The sequence below is a fragment of the Mesoplodon mirus genome (assembly GCF_964341445.2).
Source record: "Mesoplodon mirus genome assembly, chromosome: 13".
Taxonomy (NCBI): domain Eukaryota; kingdom Metazoa; phylum Chordata; class Mammalia; order Artiodactyla; family Ziphiidae; genus Mesoplodon; species Mesoplodon mirus.
In genome coordinates, this window is record NC_138989.1 from 12,890,689 (window position 1) to 12,916,274 (window position 25,586).

At 39.9% G+C, this 25,586-nt stretch overlaps 1 protein-coding gene across 2 annotated transcripts in view; it reads left to right on the forward strand.

Annotated features, from left to right (window-relative positions):
* The first annotated feature begins 4,603 nt into the window (after window positions 1-4,603).
* MED13L (mediator complex subunit 13L) overlaps window positions 4,604-25,586 on the forward strand; it is a 290,942-nt gene continuing 269,959 nt past the window's right edge. Inside the window, exon 1 of one of the 2 annotated variants that reach the window (XM_082641500.1) lies at window positions 4,604-4,788. In XM_082641500.1, coding sequence (XP_082497626.1) covers window positions 4,717-4,788 — 72 coding nt within the window. In that variant the 5' untranslated portion in view covers window positions 4,604-4,716. The remainder of the gene's footprint in view (window positions 4,789-25,586) is intronic. The other variant, XM_082641499.1, reaches the window with a different exon arrangement.

The following is a 25,586-nucleotide window of genomic DNA, read 5'->3' on the forward strand; positions in this document are numbered from 1 at the left end:
AATAAAGCTGAGGTTAAAGGGAAAAAAACTCCAAGTGATGTGACTGGGTGCCACTTTCCATTGTACGAGGATGGACAAGTGACTGTGCTTGTTGTAACTTATTGATCACTGCCGATGGGGCTGTGCACTGTGCGAAGACCTCGCCCTGTGCTCTCACTCTGGGAGGCCAACCCAGCGGAAGAAATGGGGGTCACAGGGCTCAAGGCTGCACAGCTAACGCACCACGGAGCAGAGATTGGGACCCGGGTCTGTCTTACCCTGAAGCTGCATTCTTAACTCCTACAAAATACTCCCACCCTGCAGCTGTGGCGACTTCCTGTGGTCTTTCTAATAGGGCGGTTCCTCCTCTGGTTATATTTTTGCTTCCATTTTCTCTCTGCCATTACATTTGGTAACCATGAAAGGGAACTAAACTGTCATTCTCAGAATACGACCTGAGACTTGTGCAGAGGGGCACGTCTATTTCCTGCCTGGGCAGTTCGGCGTTTTCACAAATGGGGAAACTTGGTCATGAACAAGGATGCTTCTGATGAGCCCCCCACATGGGGAACTGGACTCAGAAGTACCTGATGTCTTGCTGCTTCCTAGTCACCAGTATGGGTTTGGTTTTGTTTTGATCTTATCTCCTGAGGCTCTCCATCACCTCCCATTGCTTTCTCTATTAAAGACTCTGCAGACATTTATCAGTCATCTCCACAGAGTCAAGGGTTTCTTTGCTAGAAATGACCTAGTATGGAGGATCACCCATGTTGCCTTTTCACACAGGAGGAAACTGAGGCCCGGGGCAGTCGGGAGGCTTGTCTAAGATAACAGGGACGCTCAGTGGCACATCTGAGACTAGAACCTGGTTCCTTTGGGTCCTCATTCTGTACTTACGTTGCCAGGGCAGTTGCACACTGCACTTCTGACCTTTTCTCTTCTACTCTGGGGCCTTGGCTTTGACAGTCAAGGAAATCTCCCCAGATGAAGTTTTTATCCCCTTTTGCATTGTTTATTTGCTTTTTTATTTGATTGATTATTCTGTTTTCAATTTTATTGATTGATTTGTGTTGTTTGTAACTTATTGTATTGAATAGGTAATATATACATTTGGCTCAAAAAATGTAAGCAGTACGGTGAAAAGTAATTTCTCTTCCCACTGTGACTCTCTGTCCCCAGAGGCAACTGGTATTACCATTGTCTCTGGAGCAGCCTTCCATGGATATCCCGATTAATAATCCCTTTTTGTGCTAATGACAGTTAGCACTGTCAGGACACATAGTGCTAACTCATTATTTTTAATGGCTGCACGGGATTAAATTATACTGCTAACCACTCCCCAAACAATGGGCATGTACGTTGATTTCTACAAGCAGCACGATAGTTCACACCCTTGCACTACAGGTCTTTATACATCTGTGCAAGAATCTCGGTAGGATAATCTCCTAGAAGTAGAATTGCTCGGTCAAAGGGAATGTCCACTATAAATTTTGATGTTTTCCACATTGACACCCAAAGCTGTGATGCTAATTTATATTCCTTAGTTCCCCGACCAGGGATGGAACCCACGCCCCCTGCATTGGAAGCTCAGAGTCTTAATGACTGGACTATCAAGGAAGTCCCTTATTATGTTTGTTTGTTTGTTTTGCGGTACGCGGGCCTCTCACTGTTGTGGCCTCTCCCGTTGTGGAACACAGGCTCTGGTCGCGCAGGCTCAGCGGCCATGGCTCACGGGCCCAGCCGCTCCGCGGCATGTGGGATCTTCCCAGACTGGGGCACGAACCCGTGTCCCCTGCATTGGCAGGCGGACTCTCAACCACTGCGCCACCAGGGAAGCCTCCTTATTATGGTTTTAATTGCTGTTTTTCTTATGATGAGTGTCTTAGTCTGCTTGTTGGGCTGCTCTAACAAGTTACCATAGACTGGGTGGCTTAAACAAGAGAAATTTATTCCTCACAGTTCTGGAGGTTGGGAAGTCTAAGATCAAGGTGCCAGCCAATATGGTTCCTGGTAAGAACCCTTTTCCCGGTTCTGTCTTCACAGGGCAGGGGGGTTGGTGGGTGGGGCAAGGTGGGGAGAGAGTGAGATGGAGAGAGGTTAGGAGGGAGGGAGGGAGAGTGTTTGAAGGCTGGAAATCTTTCCTGTCTCTTCATACAAGGGCACTAATCCAATCATGAGGGCTATACCCTTGTGACCTAATTACCTGCCAAAGGCTCTATCTCCAAATACCATCACAATGGGAAAGTTACAGCATATTAATTTTAGGGGGACACCAACATTCTGTCCATTGCAACAAGTGAGGTTGAACATCTTTTTACATATTTGAAAGCCATATGTCTTTCCTACTCTGTGAACTGTCCATATACTGTTCTCATTTTTCTAATATTAGGTTGCTTTGGGAGACTTTTAAAAAACTTACTGAAGAATGAGAATTTGGTGACCAGGTGTGTAAGATGATATCCTGGGATATAAACACACCTGGATATGATGGACCATCACACTGTCTGATTGCTCAGGCTGAAGTAACACCATGCATGTTGATAAAGTGGTTTGACTTTTTTTTCCTAAACATTTTCGTCAACAAATCTTAATAGAAATGCACAAAATTGGCTGAGGTCAGTGGGTCAGCAATTGGGACCCCTTTTTGACAGATGGAGAAATGAGGGTCAGAGAGTTGAACCATGGTGGTCAAGGTAACACAACGGGGGGTGCCAAAGTCATCGACAGGCCACAGCTCACAGAGCCTTCTGGATTCAGGTTTAGGCTCTGGAGCCACACAGACCTGGGTTTGAGCCACTCACTAACTGGAGAGCTTGGAGGTGTCACTGCACTTCTGAGCCTTGACTTGTAGTCTAAGGATAATAACAGTATCTTCTTTATGTGACTGTTCTGAGGACTATGTGAAATAATGTAGGTACATTCGTTATAACAGTGTCGGTAGGTTATAACATAGTGTCAGCCATGATAATACTACACTTTATAACATGCTGCTCCTGGGTTTTGCTTTAGCAGTTGTTTGTGGTAGTTCCAAAGCTCAATTCGCATGTCTAAGACTTCTTTCCTTTTATTACACTCCATCTTTCTGCTGTTTTCCCACTCTTCCTTTTTTTAAAATCCAATCTACATGGCTCTTCCACGTTTGGGGGCTTATTAATGAAGTTATCTCCTCCCCACCTTTGCAGGGAGCACAAGCCTTGAGGGCTGGGAAACAGCCTCCTTACACTGGCATTCCTCCGGACTCCCATGCCGTATGCTCAAGGAATGTTGGTTATTGACTGAATGGAGGCAGGAGGGAAGGTCTGCTCCCAACCAGCCCTAGTACAGTGTCTGGTAGTTTAAAAAATATATACATATTCTGGCACAAAGCAAGAGATCAGGAAGCATTTATGCAAAGAATGAATGCATACACACAGTGCCTAGGAGTAAGAGCTCGAAAGGCATTTCTGTATTCACAGTGAGCGCTCCCTGGGTGAGGCTTATAAACCTTAACGCAAGACCTTAGCTGCGCTGTGCTTGGGTGCAGGGGTTCGAATCCCACCCCCTCCTCTTCCCAGCTGTGCAACCTCGGGCAAGTGACTTAATCTCTTTGTGCTTCAGTTTTCTCATCTGCAAAACGCGGAGGACGGAGTGAGACCTCGAGGAGACACCCCCGAAACACTTGGATCTTCTGCTTGGCCCACGGCAAGCCCTTGCCACCCAGCCGGCCGGGGCGGTCCGGGGCACAGGCAAGGGGCTCCGAGCCCTCCGCAGCCACCTCCACGGGCATTCCCGGGGCTCGCAGTCGCGCCCAGCGGAGGTCTGTGCACCCGAGGGGGCGGGGCGCGAGGCCGCCGGCCCGGCCGCTGCCCGCGCGCCCGCCCCAGAGCCGCGCCGCCTGCACTTCTTTCTCTCCCTCTCCGTCTCGGCCTCCGTCTCCCTCCCTCTCTCGGCCGGAGAATACGTCCCCACTCGGCTCAGCAGCGCCGCCCGCGAGCCGCCGCGGCCGTCGCTCCGGCCCCTCCCCCGACCCCTCCGCCCCCCCAGCGCGGCCGGCGCCCGTCACGTGACTCAGCGCCAGCCAATGGCGGGCCGAGCCGCGGTCGGCGGCCGCCATTGCTGTCAGAGCGAGCGAGCCCCGGGAGGGAGGAGAAGCGAGGCTGACTGGGGAGGAGGGGGGGGTGGGGGAGGAAGAGGAAGGAGGGGACGTCGCTCGGCTGCCGGGGTCGCCCGCTGGCTTCGTCCGCACCCCCCCCTTCGCGAGTTCGCGCTCCGCGGCGGCGGCGGCTCCGAGGCGGCGGCGGCGACTCCGGGGCTCGCCTCCCCTCACGCGCCGGCGGGGGCCGAGGGGGAGTCGGTGGCTGGAGATAAACAAGGCGGCGGCGGCGGCTGAGGAACAGGGAAGGCGGAGGCGGCGGCCGGCCCGGGAGGCAGCGGCGGCCCTGAGAGGCGGGGAGGGCGCCGGGCCGCGCGGACAGCGCCCCCCGCCGCCGCCGGAGCCGCGGGAGCCGCCGCCGCCGCCCGAGCAGGAAGGAGCCGCGCGGTCGCCGCGGACCCCCCCGCCGGCCCGGGCCCGCCGCCCCCAGCGCGGCGTCGCCGCGGCGCCTCCCGCCCGCCCGCCGGCCCTCGCGCCCTCCACCGGCGGCGGCGGCGGCCCGGCCGCCCCGCGCTCCCCGGCGAGGCGCCGCCGCCCGGCCCGGCCTCGCCTCGGACGCCTCGCTCCGACATGCCCCGCTCTGGCGGCCGGGCTCGCGGAGGATCATGACTGCGGCAGCGAACTGGGTGGCGAACGGGGCGAGCCTGGAGGATTGTCACTCCAACCTCTTCTCGCTGGTGAGTAGTCGGGCTGCGGGGAGGGGGTTGTGTCGCGAGGGGGGGGTCCCCGACCTCTGCCGCCGACCTCCGCCGCCGACCAACTTTCTCCTCCCGCCGCCGGGACTTCGCCCCTCCCTCGCCTCTCCCCGCCGTTCGCCTCTCGCCGATTCTCCCCCTTTTGGATCGTCTCTCCCTCGTCTTGGATCCCTTCCAGTGTTTATTTGGCTCTTTAAAAATCATTTGTGAGCGCGGCGCTCGGCGTGGAATTTGCATGTGGAAGTCTCAAAGCTGCGGATTCTGGGTCGCACTTCGAACGCCCACCCTCTGTTGCAATCGCACTCCCCTTCCCCTCCCATTTCCCCCCCTTTTCTTCCCTAAATGTGGAAGGCTTTGCCTTGTGATGCCCGCGCCTGCGATAAGCAGCTTTTCCCCCCTTGTGTCGGATCGGCTGCCCGCCCGCCCGCCTTTTGAATTTTAAAAAAATTCCATAATGACACCTGCAATTTCGCCCGAAAACAGTTGATTGAATGCGATTGTGTCAGTAAAGGACTCTTGCACCCGAAGCTCCCGGGATTGTAAACATCGACAGCCGTCTGCCTCTCGGGGCTTACTACGCTGGAGAGCCGTAAAGCCATTGCACCGAGCCGACGGAAGGTGGAGAAAGCTTTTTCTTCTTTCTCTCCTCCTGTGTCTTTTAAAAACTGTTTTCTCTCTCCTAACAACGAATCCACACACACACACAAAAGCAACAAGCTGGGCGGTTTGATAACATCGCTTTTATCTGCCTTCGCCTCTCTCGCGCTGTCTCTCTGATAATTGACAACTTTTCCTTCGGATTTGAATCGCCTGCCTTAATCTTGAAGCAGTTAGGGTGTCAATTGTTCTCCTGGAAGCCTGGCACCCGACGACGCCGTCTAGGTTCATCGAAATTAAAAATGTATAGGGCTCCAGCAACTCTTTCCTGGCGGTGGCGGTGACATTTGGTGGTAAATGCCATCTTTGCTTTTTATTGGGTCGTATTACCTAGCTCTGAAAACATTCACGTTGTTAAACCTGGCGTTTAGGCTAATAATTGCAGTGCGTGGTCTTTAAATATGTGCTTTGTGCATGAGTTACTGTATGTAGAGCTATGTGCCCGGGAGACTACGAATTTGTTTAAATATTGAGCAAAGATTTGTAAACAGATGTAGGGCAATTATGTTTCAAGCGTAGAATATAATTGGAAAATTGGCTGAACGGTTTAATTTAGGCTTGAAAAAACCCAACTTAGTTTAAGTTGTGTACCCTTTTGGGGAGACTGCCTTTGGGGAACATGCATTTTGGAAATTGTTTTCTGTAACCTCTGCTGTAGATAGAGCTTTATTTCCTCTTAATCCTTGTTTACACTGGATAAATTAGTGTTCAAATTGTAATTAGTTACATTTAATTATGGGTAGCATAGATTTTTTTTTTCTTTGAGACTAGTGGAGAAATACAAATTCTTGCCAACTTTTCAAATGGAAGCTTTATTTTATTAAATATATTTCATTATGCAGGTAAAAAAAGTCAAAACGTGATTTTTACCTCCAAAGACCGAGTGACATACTATCTGTGCTTTGTACTAGAATCAGGTCATTTTTTTTCCCAGCATTTTTATTCGGATATTTAATCTTAAAATTCAATTATAAGTTGCGATTCTTACTGTCCGTACTGTGATAATTTTCCCTTGATCTTTTGATATATGGGAATAAAACTCATTTTGCCTCCTGTTTTCTTTTTTCAGTCTATCATTTAGTATTAGTCAGATTCAGGGACTTCCATAGATTAGCAAACATATTGATTAAGGGGTATTTAAAAGGTTTTTGTTTGGCGGCTGGTGACCACGTTGACACTTTATCAGGGAATTAAAATAACCAAGTAGACCAATATTAGTGAGGAGAGAGCCCCCAAATTACCATATATCATGCTGACTGGTAATGGCTTGTATATATGTGGCTAATTTATATACAGTACGTTTTGTAGACAAATGAAAATCCATGTGTAGCCAGTCTTTAGTATATATCATTTCTTCTACTTTTTTTCGTTTTCTTTTCTTTTAAAGCTTAAGTAAGGATGATAATGTTGATAGAGATAAGATGTTTAAGATTCTTTTGTAGAAACAATTTGTGGGAGCGGATTCTGTGCTTTATGACTGACTAAAGGTTTGTGCTTTGGGTATTTCTCTCCTAAACCTCTTTAAACCAGGAATTGATTTTTGAATATACTTTTTTTTTTTTTTAAAACAGAATTGCTCTTGAGGTAGCAACTTTGAAATGCATGGGTTGATTTTTTTTTTTTTAAAGGACTATAGAATGTCTACATTCTCTTTTAGGTGGAGGGTGGATTGGTGCTAATTAAAAAAATTACGAATCGGTTAAAGAACTCCTGATATTGTAAATTTTTCTCATTCCAAATTGAGCATTTTCTTGTAAATTAGATATAGCAGCAACCTGGGATATCAAAAATATGTTGCCTGGGGCTTCCCTGGTGGCGCAGTGGTTGAGGGTCCGCCTGCCGATGCAGGGGACGCGGGTTCGTGCCCCGGTCCGGGAAGATCCCACATGCCGCGGAGCGGCTGGGCCCGTGAGCCATGGCCGCTGAGCCTGCGTGTCCGGAGCGCTCCGCGCCGGGAGAGGCCACAGCAGTGAGAGGCCCGCGTACAGAAGAAAAAAAAAAAAAATATGTTGCCTGAAGTACACTGGATAGAATAATTCCAAAGGAGATAAAATCATTACCCGTTCAAAATAAAGCATGTATTATAAGAACTCTTGGTGCTTTATAATGGCATGTATTTTTCTTTTTGGCCTGCAGTTTTTTTGAGCAGAGAACACTATTGCTTATAGAGAATTTTCCTAGATACTCATATTAATGTAGATTGAAATGTAAGCTAGAGATTATAAACTTCTGTAACACAGTAATGATCCACCCAGTTTGTGTTACCTTGAGGTGTTCATATGGCTTAGCAAAAGTTGATTTGTGCAGTCAGATGCCTTAAGGTTTTTGTCAGTCCTTTACTTATTTTGCTTTCTGATATTTCTGCTGCATGGCATCACATTTCCTAAATTCTTTGTCACCCCCTGCCCCCTTTTCCTAACATGTGAAAGATGCCATTGTGTATATATGATATGGGTCATTGTATGTGTTTCTTATTCTTACAGTTGTGAAATTTGTAGCTACTGCATTAAATGCATGCCTGGCTGTGCCTTTGCGACTCAAAACTGTTTTCTCATGCTGTCCATCACGTTTCCGGGAGACTCTTGTTATATATTCACTCAGTTATAATTCACTTCAGTGTGTTAAATCTGCCCTTTTGGAAAGTGTACCACTGCACCCTATGGTATGTCAACTCACCCTTGTGGAAAGACATATTATAATTTCCAGATGTAAGTATATCTTTAGTTTTGTTTCTTTTTTTTTTTTTTTTTTTTTTTTTTTTTTGCTGTACGCGGGCCTCTCACTGCTGTGGCCTCTCCCGTTGCGGAGCACAGGCTCCGGACGCACAGGCTCAGCGGCCATGGCTCACGGGCCCAGCCGCTCCGCGGCATATGGGATCCTCCCAGACCGGGGCACGAACCCTTATCCCCTGCATCGGCAGGCGGACTCTCAACCACTGCGCCACCAGGGAGGCCCGTTTAGTTTTGTTTCTTTACTTTGTTTCTCAATCGAGGTGATATGGAGAAAAGCGATTTTGTGTCCTTTAACTAGATTTAAGTATATACTCTTTGACACAACAGCAGTCTAATTCTTAATTATGTGTGCTGCACATTCGTATTGTTTTATTTGCTGAGCATCTTCCTGACTATGGGGTAGTTGGGGGATGGTATCATTCTTCCTTCCTCAATTGAAACACACATTAGTATATCATTCTTATTAAGGACCATTCATTCTATATTTGAAGATTTTAAGGTAATCTGTTGTTGACCTGCTTTCTTTTTTCTGAAGAGATTTATTATATTTTTTGCAGAGAAGGAAGATAGTTGTAGATGTAGAAACTTTGAGATCTATTCTTTTGAGTTAGAACCAGATGGGGAGGACTGTCAATTGAAAATGAGGAAGAAGGAATGATTAATCTTCTCAAGTGCCAGTAAATATACAGGGTATTTTTTCATCCCAATTTCCAATTTTAGTATTTACACGTAAGGCATCTTTTTTTCATGATGGTTCATTTTGTTGAATGAAAATGTTTATAATTTGCTAATGTATGCTCTCTGTTCAGTGTTTTGTTGTTAGTAGCACATGGTGTTGCAGTACTTATATATTTTTAATAGCAATAATAGCTACCCAGTAATAATTGCCATATTAACCTCCAATTGCTAGTAAATATTTTTAAGTACATAATAGACAGCAATTTAAGGCATAGTGTAGCAGTTTACTGGACCGTTTTAAAGAGCCATTTGTACGTGTGATGAGTCCATAATTTTAAAGAGAAAATAATGTACCTAAGACTTACATGCTGCAAAATATGTCTGTGTTATTGCTTGAAGTGCTCATTGAGAGGAAGTTAGGTTGGGGCTGTTTCTTTGTGAGAATAAAGGCAGGGGGGTTGCCTTAGGACAATGAGTGTTGAGTTTATGCCAGGTGCTTATGTAGTTTAGCACTTTCTTTGGAATATTTTGGCATTTTTTTTCATGATAGTGTTAGGTATTTGGAGAAGAAAATCTCTTAAGGCATTCTTTTAATTAACATTAAGTTATAGTAGTGGATTATATTAATTAGGTTTGGAAAGATTGATTCATCTTTTTTGTTCACTGGCTAATTTAGCCTAGTTAATTGTGAGTTAATTGTATTCATCAAACACTTTCAAAGGTCTCCTCTGCTCTTGAGAGTAATAAGAAAGATACTGTCACCAGTTTATGCTGTATTCTCTATATCATATATTTGCAAAAGATAAGCATATTCTATAGTTATATTTGTTAAATTATTTAAAATTGAAGTGAAATTCAGTGTAAATAGTAATAAGATTATGTGGATTTTTTTTTTAATGAACAGTTAATTCAGCTGTTCCTCAAAGTTTGATTCAGAGGTAGACTAGATATTTTTCTTTTTTTTGGCCATGCTGCCTGGCTTGTGGGATCTTAGTTCCCTGAACAGGGGTCGGACCCGTGCCCTGGCAGACAGTCCTCACCACTGGACCACCAGGGAATTCGCAGACTAGATATTTTTCTGAATGGTTTGACTTATTTTCAGTAGAAGAAACTAATTATCTCCTCCTGTGAAATAGTAGTAGAAGGTACTGATTTGTTGTTTTTTCTGAAAGTGGGTGATGTGTTAATTTCACAGAAGTTAGCTATTGAGAGAGATTAGACAAAGTTTATAAGAATTAGTAATATGGTTGAATATTAGGTATTATTACTGAGCTGTGCATTGCAGCCATTTATTAGAAATGGAGAAAAAGGATTTCTGTGACATTTCTTTTAGTGTCACTTATTTAAAATGTATTGTGTGCTAAACTGCTTTACAAACCATGTGTGTTGTATCCACCAGAATTCCTATTTTTGTCATTGTATAAACATTGCAATTTCAAGAAATTACATTTAATGCATTGCAAAGTGAGGTAATTAGGTAGATAGCCTAAAAATGTGCTGTGGGAATAGTTTAAAAAAAATTTTGCACCCACATTTGTTTCATAGGACTTGCTTAGAGATTTGGAGTTAATGAATCAATATTTGTAGTGTGTGTTGGAATTTCGGATTTTTCTTCCCACTTGAATCATTTAACAACTTTCTGATCCTGTTCAGATAATTTCCTTTTATAGTATAAGCTTTCATTGTTTATTCGAAAGATTTGAAGGTGTTAGCTTTGTTCTGTTGGGGGAATTCACTTCATTACATAGGGGAGATGATTTTCCATTAATCTTGGTAAATATTAACATAAATGAGGAATTGTAAATTCATGTTCGTTTGCATGAATGAAATATATATGTTTGCCCAATTTTTGTTTAGTATAAAGTCACTTATGTACATCAGTATAGTTTTCTATCTTTGCTTTAGCTGATACAAAAATAGTTTTAAATGCTTTTAAAATGTTATGGTTGGTGTTTATTTCAGAGGTAGCTCCCCATCCTACTACAGTGTTTTGTTACTTAATTTTTGAAATCGTTGGATTCTCTCCTCATAAATTGGCTATCATAGTCTTCTTTTAGGAACTCCTGTTTTACTTGCATTTATATTAGCATGTTTTAATTATGTTTGTTGGAATAGAGTTGTTTTCCTTTTTTAAGCTGATAAAATGTCTTATAGAGTGCATTTGGATTCTAGTCAAGAAAGATGAAGTTTTCATTAATTTCTAGGTGAGAATTAGAAGAATCAGTGGTGTCCAAGGGAGAACGTTTATGTCACTGGCATTTTCATACTCTATAGTTTATTATGTATATTTCTGAGTGTTTATTTTCTCATTCCAGATGAATTGTGGTAGAAACTTATTAAAACCGTATTTCTACTACTGTGAAATAGCACAGAGCCCTGGTTGACAGCTTTCTGCATTTTGTACTTTTTCCAGTACAGTGAAATTCCATTACTGTTAAAGGAACCTCCTGAGTTGATTATTTTAAAATTTCATTTGTACCTTTATTTTACATTGTTTAGATTTGTAACTTAAAAAAAATGAAAAGGGGAAGATAAAGAGAATTAGGTAGATTTGCAGGTAAATATTTTTTTCTCAGTCTTCACTAGATTTCTTTACTGGAATAATTCTTAATTTGCATTAAGTCACTACTTTAATTGGATATATTTAAGACATTTGATATTAAAATTAAATTTGAGGAAATGATTTGTTTCAAATAAAATAATGTAATTGTGCATAGAATTCTTTATAATATTGAGTGGAAATTTTAAAGATTGATCATCTAAAATTAAATTGCCTGAAAACTGTGATCCCCCTCCCCCCCAAGATCATTGATACATTTCTGAGGAAGTATTTTTGCATAAGACACATAAAGCTTCCTCATATAGTTCCACAGTCCATCTGCGCTTAATTTGAGAGGTAATAAGGTATTCAAAAGTATAATTGGTGTGAAAAAGCATTTTGTGTTGGTAATTCTCATGATTGAATGTTAATGTCCTAAAGAGAAATGAGGAAGAACGTACATCTATCCAACTCAGGAACCAGCTCCTAGTTTTTTTGCACGTGTATATGTCTGGCACAATCCTCCTCATCTTTTAAGGAGGTCAAATGTCACCTCCTCTGTGAAGATTTCCTAGACTCCCACAGATAGAACTTGTCACTCTTGCTCCTTCCGTGTACCTCCTTCTCTCTACCTCTGATAATCTATATGAGCTTCTGTAGGGCTATGACCCTAAGTCATCTTTCCATTCTCTTCACAGTTAAGTGCTAATTAACTCTTTGTTAAATGAACGAATGACTGGACAACTTCGCCACCTTGTTCCCTAAGGGAGTTCTCATTGCCCATTTAGGTCCTGATCACAATATGTTATTTATTATTATTTTAAAAACTTATTTAGCTGTTTAGCTCTGTGTTCTGAATATCCATTATCTAGGCTGTATGTACTGTGGCTTGGTAATATTTTAGATGAGTTCTAGAAAATCTTTATTAAAGAGAATTCCAGCTGATCAAGGGAGACATGCTTATACCTCAAAGGAATAGGAATTCAGTTAGTATTTAGGTTTTGTCTAATGTGGTAGGCAACCTATAGATTTTGGAACCTGTTGGAGATTTTGTTTGGGGCTTGATCCAGAATTCCTTCATTTCCATTCTCTAAGCCATATAAGAGGGCTTTTGCTCAACCTTCAGTTATAAGATTACTTTGCATGAGCTCAGTAAAATGGGTAGTAAACTGGTCGGTAATAGGGAAAGTTGAGTGGTATTCAGACTTTTTTTTTTTTTTTCCTACTAGTGACTACATCTGGTTGCTTGCATAATGGTTTTGTGCCTCAGTTCCTCCTGTAAACTTGAAGGAAATATGGAGGTCAGGCGGTGTGAAAAATCATTTTGAGTATCTTTTAAGAAAAGTATTTTGGATAAGTAGATAATGTTTTTTAATAGGAAGAGACTTCTGGCAAATTACAACTGAAGTTATAGAGTAGCCCTAGGCAGTTAACCAGGAAGTTGGAATGGCAAAATTACTTGTTTTAAGTATAGCAGCTATATTGTATTTGTGCTTTTTTGGCGGGAGCAGAAGATTAAATTGTTCTTGTGTTTTCTTCATAAATAAGCCATCTTTAGATGTTAACAACTTTTCACTTGTTTATATGATTCTCAGTTGTGTGGTGTCTTTAATAAGCTAGGTGATTCTGCTGTACCAGCCCTGAGCTCTGACTGGATGAGACTGGAGATTGAACCGTGGCTCTTATTTAGTAGTTTAAGCTATTAATTCCTTGGCAGCTCTGGAGTGCTCTTTGAACTTTAAATAGCAGTTCTATTAACATTTTGAGAGTTGTCTCAGGGAATGTCAGAAATAGTACTTAATAAATATCTTTTTCTTTTTAAAGACTAAATCATGTTTTAGTTTCACACACGTCTCACAACCCTTACTTTGTTTTGAACAAAGTATATATCCTCAGCTACCAGCCAGTTTCTATTTTCCATTTAATAATGTGGCAACATCTAAAAATATTGTTTAGACTTTGTTGAAGGACGGAAAGCCCCTCCCCCATCTGTAGTTTTTGTCTTAGTCATGTCGAATATGAATAGTGTTCTAAGTTTTTATCCAAAGTGTAGAATTTTACATGTAGGTGGTTTTCAGCATTCTAAATATCAGAAAAAGGTAATTTGTATGTAAGTTTGCTTTCACATAAAAACCTACCCTTAATTCTGTTGCTACAAATGATGGTTTGCCTATTGTACTTAATTACTTGTGTTATAGAACTCGAATGCTATTTATGGGAGCATTTTTATGGGAAAGTTGAGGATATTAGGAGTACCTTTCCTCTGGGTAGTTTGCTGGCAATCAGAGCAGGCACTCCCTAAAACCCATCTTAGATGCTGCAGGCAGTGGGGGTGAGGATGACCCAGCCTCTAGGCCCACTTCAAGGCCTAGGAGAGGATTGCTATCTGAAAGAGAGGCTTGAAGAGGGTGTTGAGAGGTGAGCATGGTTCCTTCCCAATGGGAAGAACAGCAGTTTTGGAGCAAGGATTGAAGCCGATTTTCCCATCCCTACCTGAAGGTATCCGCTGCTCTGCTGCTTCCTCTTTACTGATATACTTTTATTAAAATGTAGGGAATTAGTGATAGGTTCTGTGATGTCATCAGGAAAAGATTTTGTATTTCTTTGCCCTTTAGCTCTTCCCTTCTTTCCTCTTTCACTCACCCCTAGAGAAAATCTTTCTACTTGCGATTTTGTGTGGTAAATGAGGACTTAACGAGCCTCAGTGAAGTGAAAAGAGAATTGGGGGTGACCACACTGGATGGTGTAACCAATAAATTAATATTTAGATATTAATTTTTTTGTATGTTATGCTTGAGAAATTTAGAACAATATGTATTCATTTTCCAGTCATGTATATACATCAGAAATGATTGAAATCAGGCTTGGGCTTACAAAAGGGCTAAGGGTCTGATACGTAGGATAAAGACCTACATATACTATTTAGTTTCTAAGATTGTAGATGGTAAATGCAGAGGGAAAGCAGCATGGACAGATAGCATAGTAACTCAGCCAGAAAAACTCAGAAGGGGAGTTTTAAACTGGCTCTTGAAGGAATGGATGGATATGGATTGCTAGAGGGGAATGCAAAGGATATTCTTTGGAAGCTCAGTTGACAGCTCTGGGTCTGTCCTTGAGAGTATTTCCTGAAGTGGTGTATAGGAGAGCACTTCTAATTTATGGTCTTGCTTCTTGGTTTCCTTTTAAAAAACAGTACAAAAACTTACTGAAATCTGGTTTTTGTTAGGTGGAAAATTTGAAGTGTGGGCAGGCTGATTTAGGTTAAGAAATGGTGATGTTAAAATAATCGGTTTTCTAAAATAATTCGGTTCTGAACTTTAAAAAAAACAGTGCTATATTACACAAAATGCTAATGACTAAAGTGACAAATATTTCAGAAACTGGACAGACGTGAATCTTAAATGAGCAGATGGGATATGAAACTAAAAGCGGGAGATAATCCAAGGCAATATAGAAACTATTATGAGAAATGAATTGAGGAAAAACAAGTGTGTTAAATGGTATTACATTTACTAATATGTTTAAAAGCTTTTCTAGGATTGCTCTCTTACATAGACAAATTGGAATTGTTGAACTGTGTAACCTATCATTTTAAAAATTTCGTTCATTTAAAACAAATTAGATTTTGATCCAGAATTACTTCTCATGAAGCCTAGACATTTAAGTCATGAATATATATGTTAATGTGCCTTCAGTAGGCAATATAATTTGCTTTATCTGACTTAAAAATTAAAAAAAAAAGAATAATCATAATTTTCAAAGACAACTGTGGTGGACCTTGAAGGGGAGAGGTTAGGAGTGAAAGATGAGGAATTTTGCTGTTTGGGCAGCTTAGTACTTAGTTGAAATCATTACATATGACTGTTGAGGGTAGAATCTGGATTACAGTGGCTTGCAGAATGAATGAATGGAACACTTTTCAGTTGAAGGAGGTTGATGTGAGGCAAGCAGTGATGTGGGAGTGGGGAAGGTAAAAGATTGAAAGGTAGATGAAGGAAATTTTTGAGAAGGCAAGAGCCTCATTTGTGTTTATACGTTAGTAGCAACAGTAGTGGAGAGATGGAAGGAGAGATGGAAAGAAAGATGAAAGACATAAGAAAAGTTGATAATTGGTGAAACAGTCTGGCTGGAAATGGTATTAGGAACCCAGGTGATGGGGTTAGCACTGGAAAAGAGCAAGACACCCGTGAGAAATAAAAGATGTGAGCATATAAGAAATGAATTAAGTGTGGACAATCTCAGTTGTAGCTTGAGTGCTTTTTAAATTCACAGATTAAAGATATTGAGCTTGAGCCTGAATAAACACTTAAAAATTTTTTTTAGCTAAAAGATGTGCATTTTACTTGATGTGCTTGTTACTATTAACCATTTTTGTTTGTATTTTCCTTTAATGGTTGTTTTAAGTAGGTCAAATGTCACCTCCTTCGGTTGTACACTTCACAGTTACGAAACTGATTTTGAGCTAGTCACACCAGAACAGGTACACATCTGCCCAAATGAGAAGCCTTTTTCAAAATAAGCCCCCTTGAAATGAATCAGATATTGATGCCATTGTCCGTAATATTTTTATGGTCCTTTTCCTATGGAATTTCTTTTAGAGACAGTTTAGTCAGCCACCCCAGAAAATCTTATAAATTTTAAAGTATACTTCTTTGGTCAGTGTCTTTTCTTCTCTCTTCTCTTAGTTCTGCTTTGTGCTCTAAATTGTTGCTTAAGTCAGCAATTTAGTGCCTTCTGATGGGGGTCTTACGGGTGATGAGCAAAAATCCTGGGAAGAACTCTACTCTTGGATATACAGTTGACCCTTGAGCAACATGAGTTTGAACTGCATGGGTCCATTTATACTCGGGTTTATTTCAATAAATAAATACTACAGTACTATGCGATCTGCAGTTGATTGAGTTCGTGGGTAAGGAGGGCTGACTGTAAAGTTACATGTGGATTTTCAACTCTGCGGGGTGGGCAGTTCAAGCACCAACTCTGTTGGCATGTATACATTATGCATGTGTGCCAAGAGTTCCAGCCTTGCTTGTACGGTTGCCTCCCAGGTTCTTTGTCTAGTGCTTCAGTGTGCTTTGTTTCAGTATGGTTTCAGTGGAGGTAGATTTAGTGGCCCACTGATTGGTAAGACTAGATATTGGGACAGATTAAGCGGGGGTGGCATTTTTGCTTTCTGGGGATCAAAGCAAATTATCGTAAGAGGAGGAATAGAATTGTAAGTTGTGCCCTGTCTGTGTCTGTCTAGCAAACGTTAGATATCATCCTGAGGTTCAGTTTTGGCTAGACTGAAGTAATTAAAAAGAAGAGCCTTGGGATAAATAAATTGAGATAATTTCTTAAGGTTTTAACAGAAAGTTTGGTCTGTGAGACCGAAGTACTTACCTTTTCCCACTTAGCGTTGCTTTACTCATTTGAGACTGCCTAGGAAGTCATCCAGTGTCCCATACATGTTCTTTCAGCAGCTTCTTCCACAGGTGAAGATTAGCACTCATACGTATTTAGGATTTTAATTTCTCATGGTCTGCCTTAATATTCAGTGTTAGGGGAGGTGCAGAGGATGTTTTACCTATAGCAGGCACACCTATATTATTTAGAGTGAGTTGCAGTGGCAAGTATTATTTTCTACTTTTGAATTCAATGAGATTTTTCTCAGTAGTGGTTTTCATGTTACATAGATGATTTTATTTATAATTCCTTCTCTTCTTAAAATACTTTTCACATTAAAAAATGGGAATTGAAATCCTGTCAGAAAGTGTGGCAATATAATCCTAGAGCTATAGATATTTTAGGAAAATTTACTTAAATGATAATTATGCTAAATAAATAATAGGCACTTTTAAATTGTACAGATTTATTTAACACCTGAACAGTCTCACATTTAGAATTTATACCAGAGCATAAATCTACATCATAGCTACTAAAGACCATAAATATTTACCTTCTGAAATATAAACCCTAAAGTCTAAGTTACTAAAAAGATTTTTCAAAGTATATTGGTTTACATAGTGTACAGAGTGTAATCATCTGCATGGATTGAATCAATTGTTGTGATCCCAAATGACTAAATTCTTTAGTTGTCTATAAATTACTTGAGATATGTATGAAAATAGTATTTTGTTGCTGTTTGGTGATGTCATGGTGAAACTGAGCTTTGTAACCCAGACACATGGTGCTATTCTTGAGTCTGTCTGCAAGATCCTGTAACATTTAATTAAACAGAATGATTCTCATGAGAACCCAAACTTAGATATGTGTAAGCCAATAAACTGTCTTCTTTAGTAAATTTTATAAATTTGATTTGAAAAAGAAGTATTTACTTGTTCTTAGGAAACTTTTCTAATGACTGTGTTAGGATGAGTAGTCTGGTTTGGTAGTTTATATGGTAAACTCAAGGAATAGTCTAGAAGGAAAACAAATGGGATTCACTAAGGTAGTTGCTTATCTCCTACAGTAACTTTGATTTTGTTGTCAAACTTTCTCATATGGTAGATGTGATAACACTGTTAAGAACTCCAAGAGCTGACTTTAACAATTTCCAGAAAACTGTGAGAAATTTGGCAATATATGTTAACATTCATTTTAGAAAATAGCTATTGATTTAAAATACTTGTGATTTACCTTACATTTTAATATTAGAACTGATAATAGAAACAGCTCAATCCAGTTTTAATACATTAGATGGATAAAACTTTATTTAGCTGTTTTGTAAAAGTTTGAGTTTGGAGGTAATAGTATATGGTTGAGATGAATAAATCTATCAGTTACCTAAATAATTACATAAATAATACATTAATGAGTCATACAATATTTCTAGATATCCTTGGAAATTATTCTTTTATTAAATTTACTTATTTTTATTTAATGCTTAGTCTTTAATAGATAGGAGACAAGCCTGAAAGGTGATGTTTGACGTCAGATTGGATGACATGAAGAAGCTGGAAGTTTATTCTGTATGCACAGGGGAATGCCTGAAGGCTTTTGAGGAGGATAATGACCTGATTAGATTTATGTTTCAGAGAGAAAACCGTCGTGGGCTCTGTGTAGTGTTGATTGTAATAGTGGAGAAACCAAAGGCAGAGAGAAGGCTCTTAGAATAGTCTAGATCTGAGAAATTATGCAGGGCCAGTAGGAATAGAGAGAAAGAAATGGGTTCAGGTAGTATATTGGAGGTAGAATTTGGCAGGACTTGGTGACCAATATTGTATGTCATAGGAGAGGAATCAAATGGCAAACAGATATTCTTGGTTTTATAGCATTCGCATTCTCGTTTATACAAAACAAAGAACTGTTGGCGACATCCGTGAGCTATAGTTGTTAGCAGAAGACCTACGCTTTGATCACAGGCATATATGAAAGTATTCACTGAGCCTGGGTTCTTGCTGTTAAATTAAGCCTTGTGTAGGGCTTCCCTGGTGGCGCAGTGGTTGAGAGTCCGCCTGCCGATGCAGGGGACATGGGTACGTGCCCCGGTTCGGGAAGATCCCACATGCCGCGGAGCGGCTGGGCCCGTGAGCCACGGCCGCTGAGCCTCCGCGTCCAGAGCCTGTGCTCCGCAACGGGAGAGGCCACAACAGTGAGAGGCCCGCGTACGGCAAAAAAAAAAAAAAAAAAAAAAATTAAGCCTTGTGGAACTCAAAAGTTTTAAAATTAACTACGGACAAGAGCTGGGGGCAGAAAGACAAGAGATAGTGAAAAGAAAGTAAAAACAAACATTAGCCTATGTAACCTGCCTATTTTCAGAAAAGGTTTGAGGCAGTGGGAACAAGATTTTTTTCCTAAATTGAGAATAAGATTTATGAGAAAGGAGGGGTGGATTAAAAAGTTGGGGAAGAAAGGAGAAGGCAAGACTGGTGGGGTAGGTGGAGAGGTGTGGGTTGTGAGTGGTGGTGGTTATAGGTGGGAATCAAGAATATTTTGGTAGGGGAAGAGCTCTTGAATTTTTGATTATCAGAAATGGGCATGGAGAAACTCTTGATAGAAAGAAAGAAAATAGAGGGGGGAGTGCCCTAACAGCAATCGGCTCTATCAGCGTTTGTTCCATAGAGCCTCTGCTTTTAATAGTGGTAAGCTCACAACATCATGGATGAGCTTCAGAAACACAATGTAGAGACCAACAGCTGACTACCGGCTCATAAGGAATGCAGTAGAGGTTAGAACAACTCTCCACTGTATATTCCCTTGTAATAATAAATATGTTGAATTAAACCAAAAACAAAAAAAAAGTGGTAAGCTCAGAAAGCAGATTACATTCTCCCTCTGTAAATCTGCTTTGAGTTATTTTCACTTAGTTTTTTATTTAAAGGTTTTCTTTCTATCAATTTCATATTAGTGATATTTTTGGTAGGATGAAATAGACTTTTACCCCAATTTTTCTTGCCTTTGTGGAAACTGCCGGTTTTTAGGAATTGTCATAGTGGATAGAATAGAGAGGACATTTGTAAAGACCACAAAACTGTGTGTATCTTTGGTGCTATTCTTCATTCTCATTTTGGGTTCCTTTAAATTTTCATTCCTATCATTCTATTCTCTGTTCCCTCAGCACTTAGCTTTCTGATTGGACAATATTTTTATAGATACTGAGAGTGTAATTGTTATGCCGTATCAGATTTCTGCCTCGCATATTGGGAAAACTTCTCCCTTCCTCTCCCCTCTCTGCCCATCTTTCCATACCCCTTTCCTTTTTAAGCACATTCCTGGACTCCCTGTGCTCTGGAGCTTTCCCTACCTCGCTGCACTTTTACTTGGCAGCACCAGTTCTCAGTTAAGCGCTAAAATGGACACACGCACTTCAGAACCTTTTGATAGAATCTCCTTGCTGTGGTGGGATCCTCTCCAGTTGTCTTGAGTGCACTTACTGGTACAGCATGTGCTATCCATTGTCAATTGGCTGTAATTCATTCAGCCTTCCCACGTGGGTAGATTTTTCACTTGGCTACCCTGAAGGTGGAGAGTTGGCTTTCTTGCAGTTGTCATTTTTCTTTAATTTCTCTCCAAGTGAGGTCATACTAATGAGAAACAAAATATTTCCAAGAAATAAAACTTCCAAGAAATTAAAACTACATATAAAAAAATTACACATAATCCAGGCACTCCATTAGATCATATAAATTCCAGCTCTTCCTGTTAATGTGCACATTTTTTGGTAAGTAGATGTAATCACAGGGTAAATATAGTTCTTTATTCAGCTGTATGCCTAACATTTTCCATGTGGTTACCATTTTCATAATTATAATTTTTAAGAGAAAAGTACTTTATAAATTTAATTAATTTTATAATTTATAATTTAATAATCCAATATTGTTAATATTGGAGGATCTGACATAAAACATGAAGGTTCCCCTCCCCCATATAGAGGTAACTACTGGTAGTTTAATTTTTATCATTCCAAATTTGTTTTTTTTAAATATGTTTGTGTGCCTATACAATGCAGTTTCAAAATTGTTTTCATTAGATAATAGTGTGTATAAATCATACATAAGGTAGAAACGATCATGATACAGTGAACACCCATGTACCTAATACTCAGAGTAAGAAAAAGAACATTTTGGCATTTGTGAAGTCCTTATGATATCTTTCCTTTCCATTCTCTTTCCTCTCCTTTCAGAGGTAACTATTCTGGATTTTATGTTTATCATCTTCTATTTTTTAAAAAAGGTTTTAATCATGTGTATTTAGTGTGTGTATGTATGTATATACAAGTATATATAATTTTGGTTTTTGGAACTTTTAATAAAGGAACTGTATTCCTCTGCAGCTTGCTTTTTTAGTTTAATATTATGTTCCAACAATGTGCAATTATAATTCACTCTTACACCACAGTTTATGCATATTGCATATGCACATTGATGATGGACATATTTGTCGTTAAAAAAATTACAGGTAGGGGCTAATTCTCCAACGTTTCCTGCAACATGCTTTTTCTGCTTAGCATTTAAAAATATTAGTCATAAAATCAGTCTCAAAATATTTTCAAGTCAGTAAATTTAGATATACTTTACTCTTTTTTTTTTTTACTCTTTTTTATTATTATTATTTTTAAACAGTTGTATCCTGTTTCACAGGATGGGATGTACTATTGTTTATTTAACCATCAACTGTGAGAAACATTAAGATTCAGTTTTTTTCTGTAACAGTACAGTTAACGCATTTTGATAGTTATAACAATAAATTCCTTAAAAAGATGTGTCAGTTTACATTTCTTTGGGCAATACATAAATGCCCAATTCTTCTATCCTCGCCTATTGTGAAACTTACTCATTTAAATTTTTTAAACTCTGAGCAAAAATAATCTCAGTATTAAAATTTTCAGGTTTTTTATTCCTAATGAGGTTATGAGCATCTTTTCATACAAACGGGCATACGTATTTTGTGAGTTTTATTTTCAAAAGCATTTAATCTCTAAAAAGCCTTTTGTTTTCTTTTTCTATTTAAAATTTCCAACCATTCACTAACAAGAATCTTTATTTCAAGTCAGATCTTTACATGTTATACACATTCTCATCTCAGAGATTTTGCCCTTGCTAAGAGTGCTTACTGAATGCCTGTAATTGCTTAACTGCGTGCCAGCTACATAAATTTTCTCATCAAGATCCTGATGAGATAGATACTACTGTTCCCATTTTTCAGATAAGAAAACTGAAGCAAGAGTTTAAAGTAACCTGCCCTAGCTCACACAGCCAGCAAGTGATGGAGCCCAGTCACTGACTTCAGAGCCCGAACGCTTAACCAGTGCATTGTATTGTGTACTCTTCTTTCTTTTCTTGTCTAAATCCTTTAGAGCTTCTGTGGAGCTCCTCCTAACTATTCCAAACATTATTGGTCTCTTTCTTTTCTGAGCCTTTTGAAAATTAACAGTGTAGACCATATAATTTAGCATAAGCATGAAGGTAGAAATCACTGGAGCATATAGGTTTGCCTGAGATTAATGGAGTGATAATACAGTTTACATTTTTAAAAAGTTTCATCAGATTCATGGAGTAATAAGGCAGCTTAAAATTTCTTCCCACAGGTAGGCAGATTTTTCTCTCCTAGACTACTTTATTCCCAATAGAGAAACCAGATGGAAAATGAAAAATTAAGATAGTTTATTTTGATCAATGACTGGGGCAAGATAAAAACCTCGGTAATAGTCTAAAAAAAATTCATCACCTCACTAAAAGTCTTTTAGTTTTTTAAAAATAAAAAGCCAGTTGCTGAAATGCTCATCAGAAATGATTTATTTTGGTAACATAATCATGTGCTTATTAAAAAGTAGACAAATAGCTTAAACAAGATAGAAATTTCTTTTTTGCATACACGCAAGCTGGAGGCAGCATTTCAGAACTGGTTTGGTTACTTCTCAGTCATCAAGGGACCCAGGTTCGTTCGTTCTTATTATTCCATCATCTCTAGTTTATCACAAGTAGCATATTGTCCAAGATGGCTGCTCAAACTCTATAATCATCATGGTGGTATTCTAGATAGAAGGCGGAGGAAATGTAGGAAGGCCACACCCCTCCTTTTAAAGGAAACTTCTAAGAAGTTCCTTACAACACATCTGGCCATGCTTAACCTCAGGGAGGCTGGGAAATGTAGTTCTTCAAGTGAGCACATTGTTATCCCCAGCAGTATAGAGTGTATGTTACTGTGGAGGAAGGAGCCGTTCATGTGTGGGTCGACAGCCAACAATGTCTGCTATACTGAGAAAGTAATATAAATTTGTGTTTATAGTCTGTTATTGCAGTTGCGTAAGAAATCATCCCAACTTCACCAATGAACTTCATTAAATAGTTCAGTTCCCAGAAATTCCACGAGTTCTCTTTTAGTTAAGGTTAATAAATATAAATCATTAACCAGTGTTCTGATGTACTTAGGCATGAAAATATTTTTTTCGAAAATATCTTTCTAAGAGAGATTCACAGTTACCTTGGAGATATAGAAGATGGTTACTTTGGCTATATTAAAAATAGATTTTTTCTTTGAGAGATTTTTTTTTACATGGGTTCTTCCATTAATACATATATTTTTGATGATCTTTATTGAGGTATAGTTTACATACAATAAAATGTTACCCAGCTTAAGCAAGTACAGTTTTATGAGTTTTGACTAACATGTAGTCTGTGAAACCACCTGCCACCTCCAGGCAACCACTGATCTTCTGTTACTGTAGACTCATTTTGCCTTTTCTAGAATATTTTATAAATGGAATCATATAGTATATACTCTTCTGTCTGACTTCATATTGTTTCTTTTTTCGTTTTTTTTTTTTTTTTTGCGGTACACGGGCCTCTTACTGTTGTGGCCTCTCCCGTTGCGGAGCACAGGCTCCGGACACGCAGGCTCAGCGGCCATGGCTCACGGGTCCCGCCGCTCCGCGGCATGTGGGATCTTCCCGGACCGGGGCACGAACCCGAGTCCCCTGCATCGGCAGGCGGACTCTCAACCACTGCGCCACCAGGGAAGCCCCCATATTGTTTCTTAGGTAGGTAATTCCTTTTTAGTGCTAAGTTGTAGTCCCTTGTATTGATAAACCACAGTTTGCTTATCCATTCATTTATTAATGATTATGAACTTTAATGTACTGGTTTTTGTGTGGGGCATATGTTTTTATTTCTGTAAACAACCAGGAGTGCCCTTGCTGAATCATGTGGGAAATACAGTTTTCACTTTGTAAAGTACTGCTCAACTTTAGAAAGATGATTGTACCGTTTTACATTCCAGCCAGCTATATATGAGTTCTAATTGCTATTCCAGGGTAGCAAAGATTTCCTCTTATGATTTCTTCCAGAAGTATCACAGTATTCATTATTAGGTTTAGGTCTGTGATTAAGTGATCCATTTTGAGTTTTTTTGTGTGTGTGGTGTGAGGTAGGGATTGAAGTTCTTTCTGCATGTGGGATATCTAGTTATTCCTGCATCATTTGTTGAAAAGACTATGTTTTTCCTATCACTGTCAAAAATCAATTGAATGTATGTGTGTAGTGTGGCTTGCGGGATCTTAGTTCCTCTACCAGGGATCAAACCTGGGCCCTCCGTAATGAAAGTGCAGAGTCCTAACCACTCCGGCAGGGAATTCTGCCAGGAAATTCCCTGTATTCTGTTCCTTTGATCTACATGCCTCTTCTGCCACTACCACACTGTCATGATTACTGAAATCTTACAGTATATCTTAAAGTCAGGGTAAATTCCCAACTTTGTTCTTTTCAAAATTGTTTTTGCTCTCCTGGGTACTTTGCATTTCAATATAAGTTTTAGAGTCAACCTGTCAATTTGTTAAAAAAAAAACAAAAAACAAACAAAAGAAAACAACCTGCAGGGATTTGATTGTGATCTTGTTGAATCCATAGATCAATTTGCAGAGAATTGATAGGTTAACAATTTTAGGTATTCTAAGCTGTCAACATGTTCTGGCTCTCCGTTTCTTTGGTCTTTAATTTCTGTGAACATTGTTTATAGTTTTTGGTGTACAGGTCTGCAACATGTGTTATCAGATTTATCCCTTAGTAGTTCATGTTTTTCAATGCTCTTATAAGTGGCATTGCTTTTAAATATTATTTTTAAATTGTTCACTGCTAGTATGTAGAATATAATTAACTTTTGTATATTTATCTTACATACTATGTAAATTAGCTAAACTCAATTACAGTTGACCCTTGAACAATATGGAGGTTATAGGAACCAACCCTCCCCACAGTTGAAAAATCCGAGTATAACTTATAGTCAGCCCCACATACCCACAGTTCCACCTCCACAGATTGAACTAACCACGGATCATGTAGTACTGTAGTATTTTTAAAAATCTGCATATAAGTAGACCTGCACAGTTCAAACCTGTGTTGTGGAAGGTCAACTGTATTAGTTTTAGTAGATCTTCTGAAGTCCTTTAATTTTTGTAAATGTACATGATGATGTTGTCTGTGAATAAAGATGATGTTATTTTCTTCCTTTCCAATCTGTATGCCTTTTATTTCTTGCTTTATTGCATTGATTAGGATTTACAGTACAAAGCTGAATAGAAGTGTGTTAAGAATGTACATCCTTGCTTTGTTCCTGATCTTATGTGGAAAGTGGTCAATTTTTCATCATTAATTGTGATATTAGCTGTAGGTTTTTGAATATCCCCTTAATCAGGTTGAGTAAGTTCCCTTTAATTCCTAGTTTGCTAAGTCTTTTTACCATAAATAGGTGTTGGCTTT